The 6,884-nt window shown below is 40.2% G+C and overlaps 1 protein-coding gene across 1 annotated transcript; it reads right to left on the minus strand.

The window, feature by feature from the left end:
- Nucleotides 1-5,774: 5,774 nt before the first annotated feature.
- On the minus strand, nucleotides 5,775-6,349 carry LOC147463129 (histone H4). Its single transcript, XM_086528082.1, has one exon. It carries the CDS (start codon nucleotides 6,298-6,300, stop codon nucleotides 5,989-5,991), a length of 312 nt encoding a protein of 103 aa, XP_086384208.1. The 5' UTR covers nucleotides 6,301-6,349; the 3' UTR covers nucleotides 5,775-5,988.
- Between the last annotated feature and the right edge of the window lie 535 nt (nucleotides 6,350-6,884).

Consider the following 6,884-nt stretch of genomic DNA (forward strand, 5'->3'; position numbering starts at 1 on the left):
AGACATGAATACATTAAGAGAGCCTCCACACAGATAATCTCTTGTGTAAACACCTGAGTAAACGTAGTAGGGTATTTGACATCTTTCTTCTCTGTTCCTAGAGGAAGAAGATTCTCTCATGACTTAGTTGTGAATAAAATTCCAACTGCAGAACATCTGTTGCTTATTTGCATCATTGATTATGTCCCTACGAGTGGGTATGACTCAGCTAATACATAATCACTCCATAGGTATTGAGAGTCATGATTTGTGCTTAGCACAATTGAACTTTCAAGGAAAGAAGTCCGCAATCTACCAAAAGGTAGTGGACAAACTCAACTTTCTCAGTTGATTCCAAATACTTTTGACCATGATAGACTATGTTCATCATTGTTGGCTGCTAGGTTGAGTAATTTTCATGCAAAGTCTACCCAAGCGATTGGACATTGTAGAAGCTAACCAAGGGGTTTAAATTGCAAAGGCAACACCCAGGGTTACCAATTTCTACTCCTTATTTTTTATTAATATTTTTTCTAGTGTTTAACAGGTCACCAATATATTACCTCTCTAAGGCTAGTTTTATGGTAAGACATCTTTCTAGTCGTATCTTTCAGTTTGCAAAGTGCACGTGACTACAAATAAGTGAACGTTATGTTCAACCTCTAGGTATGCATATGATTTGGTTTTATTCCCTTTTTGAATATTCTTTGTTTGACTTTTTCAAGTTGAATGAATAAACTTGAATGCTTTTATCCATTTTTCTCTTCAAAAACATGACAAGGTCATGTAAAAGCAAATGTTCTTTTTTAGATCCTTTTTTGAAACATATTCCACGTGGATAATATGAGTCCATAATTATGCAATTATGGATCTTTATGTAGGGTTTTCTTTGGCACATGTTGTCACATGGGATACAACATGGTTTAGGAACTCAAAGGAGTTTGGTTTAACCAGTGTGGACCAAGGTTAAGAGGGTCCCTCTGATTTGGAGCGGCATGTAGATTCATGGATAGATCTAACAATCACCAATAGAGATCAAGGCTCGGTTTGGATGCTTGTGGAGCTTTCAAGTTAACTAAGACAATTATTTATAACATTGTTAATTCCTCTCATCAATGTTGTAAGACATTGTGATCCTTGTTTACCAATCATTTTGGAAGACTATCTATAAACAGTGAGGAAGCACACCTCAGTACTATCATTTATCCAAAGAGGATAGACAAATGACGAGTGTAATCTTGTACTAAAGGATATGTGAAGTACGTACGTTAGCACCAAGCATCCCAATTAGAAAGCATGTATCACTCTAGTTGGAGTTTCCTTACCATAAGGTAAAGCATGTTTGCAACTAGGTTTGGTCTCCATATTTAAGTCACGTTCTCAACCTTGAACACTAGTTATGGTGGGGTTGTTTATTGATGCGATAAGATAACAAGTCAAAAACTTAAGTTTTGCTTATGAGTTACGTCAGCATATTACTTTCATGGAAAGTGAGAAGAGATATTCTTTGCGACACCTTCTCGTTGTGATAACTCATTTACTATACTCAAGTGAGTTCTAGATAGAGTTTATATGCTAATGTTAGATATGGACCGGTTACAAAAAACGATTGCAAAGGGACAACAATGTAGAAAATCAAGATGTTATTCTTGATTTCATTGAACCTACTCCTATGGAACCATGTTGTGGTCAAATGAACAGTTGGATCCCTAAAGGATGCCACTGTGGAAAACATTAGTATTCTTATGAAGATACAACCATAACTTTTTTAAGGACAAAAACGCTTCTCCAAGGGGGGAGTAATGTTAAGCCTATGGTAAGACCACGCACACCAAGGGCCAAGATAGACATGCGGTACATGGGGTCTCTATTATTAGCAAGTCAAGGCCTATATAGGGCATGGTTGGATGAAAAGTTGCATGCTCCAATCCCCAGATTCACAAAAGAAACCTGAGTATATCTCCTTAACTAAGGCACATTAGGTTGTTCCTCTCTTTCTTCTAATAGAGAAGGGTTTTCCATGTGGTTTTTGTTCAGGCACATTACATACTCTTTCATGCACTATTTGGCATCCTCTTGAATCACCACATGTCGAATCTCAACATTAGGTATATGTTTTTTATGCATCTTCTACTCAGTGAAGTACACATCATTAATGCAAACAATAATTTTGGATTTGGGATCCCAAAGATGATATCCCATCTCATCAAACTTGCCATATTTCTTAAGAACATGACAAAATGCTTCACAACCAAAAAACTCAAAGATGTTCATAAGAATTAACCTTTTTAGACCAAAGCTAAAACATACTCGTCTAGTACATGATTAGGCGACCTATCATGAGATGAAATATTGTAGCAACTGCTTCCGTCCAAAACCCTTCGGGTACATCAGACAACATAAATCTGACTTTGTCTAGTATTGTTCTATTCATCCTCTTTGCAACACCATTTTGTGGAGGATTTTAAGGAGCAATCAACTAATGTTTGATTCCCTTTGGATCACAAAAGTCTTGAAAAGACTTTGAAACATATTCTCCACCATTTGTCAATGCGCATAAGCACTTGACCTTCTTTCCACTCTGGCTCTCAACTAATGAGACAATTTTTTTAAATGCATCAAGCACTTGATCCTTGTGTTTAAGAGGATAAACCCAAACTTTGTGAGAATAGTCATCTATGAATGTGACAAAATAAGAAGCGCCCCCAGATGAGATGCTAGGCATAGGACAACAAATGTCACTATATATCAACTCTAAGCGCTCACTTCTCCTATCTGCACACTGCTCATGCAGAGCTAAGGGATGGAGTCCATGTTAGGGCTAGATGACCACACAGATATTAGGAGGCTTGGGATGGTCACACAGATGTGTAGCCTAGCGCACCACATGCTTGGCCAGTGGTTGTCCAAGTGTGAATGGCCAAGGCCTAATCTTAATAAGAGAGACTACTATGGTTAGGTGGTTAGTCTATTGTAGTGCTCCTATGTAGAAAGATCCTTGCGAGAGCCCCGCAAGAGCTCTTCGTGAGAGGCTTTGATGCCTAGGTTTTGCTTACGTTAAACACAACAAATACTCTTTGACTCACAAAAAAACCCTTTGGTTGCTACCTATAAATGTCCTCAGGAAGATCCAAGAGCAAGAAAATGTTCTCTATGGAAAACAAAGCAACAAAGCAAGTACTATCCAAAGAAAGGTCATTTGGACAATGGGAGAAAAGATATTGTCAAAATTTGCAAGGTTGGCAACCAAAACAACCACATCTATACTTCTTGTATTTTGAATTTTTTTTGTAGATCCATTGTTCCATTTTTCAGCTCTTTGGAGTCTCATGGGCATGAGATTTTCCCACTTTGTTTGCTGTTTTTTATTTCGCTAGTAGCGGCAATTATGTCCATATGTCAATACAACACCTGCTTGCTTAGCTCCAAGTGTTTGGCTTGTAACACAAGGAACACAATTGTTGTCAAATAAGGCAAAGCGCTTGCAAGCAAATGGATTTATTCTTCAATAGCAACAAAAGCTATAGATTTGGATAGTGGTTTGACAGCAAAAAATAGAGTTCCCAATGCCTTCTTCCGACCTAAGTATAAGGATGGGAAGCTTGTTAAATGGAGATCAAAGCTAACAAGATTTTCAAACCAAGAGTGACTTGGAAGCACCCTTGAAGCAAAGTTGGTAAAAAAGGTGATTATTGTGTGCAATGAAGCACATGTTTTCTGTGTTAGCACAAAGGGGTCCAAAGCAAAGGGAATAGCATACTCCGTCACAATCTCAAATTTTCCACGATGCACATGTGAAGACTTCCAAAAGAGAAGATCGATGTTCCATGCAAACACATGTACAAGATTTTCAAACCAAGAGTGACTTGGAAGCACCCTTGAAGCAAAGTTGGTAAAAAAGGTGATTATTGTGTGCAATGAAGCACATGTTTTCTGTGTTAGCACAAAGGGGTCCAAAGCAAAGGGAATAGCATACTCCGTCACAATCTCAAATTTTCCACGATGCACATGTGAAGACTTCCAAAAGAGAAGATCGATGTTCCATGCAAACACATGTACAAGATTTTCAAACCAAGAGTGACTTGGAAGCACCCTTGAAGCAAAGTTGGTAAAAAAGGTGATTATTGTGTGCAATGAAGCACATGTTTTCTGTGTTAGCACAAAGGGGTCCAAAGCAAAGGGAATAGCATACTCCGTCACAATCTCAAATTTTCCACGATGCACATGTGAAGACTTCCAAAAGAGAAGATCGATGTTCCATGCAAACACATGTACAAGATTTTCAAACCAAGAGTGACTTGGAAGCACCCTTGAAGCAAAGTTGGTAAAAAAGGTGATTATTGTGTGCAATGAAGCACATGTTTTCGGTGTTAGCACCTGTAAACACAAAGGGGTCCAAAGCAAAGGGAATCACATACTCGGTCACAATCTCAAATTTTCCACAATGCACATGTGAAGACGATGTTCCATGCAAACACATGTACTATGTTTTCTTTCATATTCTTGGGGTGGACTTGCATGCCGTTGAGTTCATGCACCAAGCTGCTTTGACAAAGGTTAAACTTTTTCAAACCCTTGGAGACAATCGAACAAGTGTGCATCTCTAGGATGGTTAGAGCATGTTGTTAAGATTATATACCTCACACTATTGTTACCATGTTTTTTAGCATTTACATTAACTATCAACTATCAACCTAGGAGTTTACAAGATGTTCTAACTTTTTTGACTTTTAACAAAGATGGGAGACACTAAGTTTGTCAAATACTTAGTATACGACATCCATTTTTTGTTGGCATTTGGACTTATTAGCTTACCAAGACTTGGGACTATCTCATTGATCAATTCCATCATATTCAAAATTGATTCTATTGATTCAACCACAGCCCTCCCATGTCAATTCACAACTCCAAGCAAGGTCATTCATCTTCCTTGGTGTGAGTAAAGGAAAACTCGAATACTGTGGCATGAAACATTTCCAAAGAAACATCCACCTACAAAACCATGCAGAAACAACAAAGACAAAAACCTCTACCCTGCGAGGGTACACTCAATTGTGCATATTATAAATCAGCCCAAAAATGACATCTCAAATACAAAAAATGGTTACATTGGCTCAAGTGACCAACTTCCACATCCATTTCCTCTTCAACAAAAGCCTTCAAACAATTGAAGCAATAAAAATCACATTTTGTTGATGCCTCCCTCTTGCTATGTAAAGCTTCCACCTCAACTCACTCTCAAAGAACTCTCTCAGAACATTAAACTCTTTGTCAATTACCTCTCTCGCTTTCTAATTTGTTACAAGACTTGGTAACATGGTGCCTAAAGTCTGACTCCTGACATTTCAAACTGCACAGAAATTTCTCCAAGCACAAGAAACACTAAAACACCATTTCCAGGGGCATTTCCTGCAGCACAACTCAAATATCCAGACCTACAAGTTATGTAGACAAAAGCCAGGAAAGCTAGCTTGATAGAGCAAACATGCGCTGATTTGCTAGAGCCATCATCCATCCTGTGGAGTTCCAAAGAGTGATGAGCATTCCACAAATATTCTAAAGGTTTGTACACCAAACTGTGCAGAAAATAGTTCTGCACAATAGATCAACGACTAGTTAATGGGATATGGAGGTTAAGAGCCTCATTTTTTTCAATATCTAACATAACACACTTTGACTCAGCTGAATAAAGAATCTAACCGATTTCTTGAATAACCAGGATTCCACAAATTATTTGTAATAACTGAACCAGACAATTGTAACCACGATAAACAACTGCCAATAAAGGAACTAGAGACAGCCACAAGATATTGTATTCCATTCAACAAAGATATATACAATGCCTGTCAATCACTCAAGGATCCTGATTGTGCTATGGCGTCATTGACCCCTAAATCACAGAAGAATGAACCTCAGTCATGAAACCCTAATAATGAGAATAAGGAAAGCCTCATTCTAAGAGGACCATCTCCATGAGCAGGCGACAACACAAGAAGGTGGACACAAAGCCTAGCCCCCAAACCCATAGAGAGTTCTGCCTTGGCGCTTCAAGGCATACACCACATCCATGGCAGTAACAGTCTTACGGCGGGCATGTTCTGTGTAGGTGACAGCATCTCTGATGACGTTCTCGAGGAAGATCTTGAGCACGCCACGGGTCTCTTCGTAAATGAGGCCACTGATGCGCTTCACGCCACCCCTGCGAGCGAGGCGCCGGATGGCAGGCTTGGTGATACCTTGGATATTGTCACGCAGGACCTTGCGATGGCGCTTAGCCCCTCCTTTGCCGAGCCCCTTGCCACCCTTGCCGCGTCCAGACATGGCGTCTTCTTGCGCTGCTTCTGAACTGACGAGGCATATACCCCAGGTAAAGAATACAAGGTCGGAAGCAGTTCAGGCTTGAACAGTCCGTTGATCCGCCACTTAGATCCGCCTTGCTCCTTTTTGACCGTCCGATTTAACTAGTAATCGGACGTTCCTCACTTCTTTACCTCTCTCCGAAGACAAAAGCTTAGAGGGCCTTCTCATAGGCCAGCTCAAAGCACTCTTAACGGGATTTTGGAATGATCCCATACACAGCTCAAAGCACCGCTGCAAAAAGGTACGAAGCAATTTTGCCTCCGACGTGGGGGGTAGTTCAACCACCCTCTAGATGCTTGAATTGCCTCCGAAACTGGCTAGCGCTCGCTACTAGGTGTTTGCAGCTGCTTGTGAACTTGAACAGTCACACAGTGACCGGCATCGAGGAGTCTATTGGTGGAAAATTTCCCGAGTATGGGATGGGAGCGTGCCGCTTAACAGGCCTCTACCTTTGGAGGGCCTCTCTATGAGAAGTGCTTTTAGCGGACCTACGGGAAGGCGCTCTTAGGGGGAGGCTCAAATGTGCGCAGCACTTCCACGTAGAA

The sequence above is a fragment of the Adiantum capillus-veneris genome, chromosome 2 (genome assembly GCF_014529385.1).
Source record: "Adiantum capillus-veneris isolate H3 chromosome 2, ASM1452938v2, whole genome shotgun sequence".
Taxonomy (NCBI): domain Eukaryota; kingdom Viridiplantae; phylum Streptophyta; class Polypodiopsida; order Polypodiales; family Pteridaceae; genus Adiantum; species Adiantum capillus-veneris.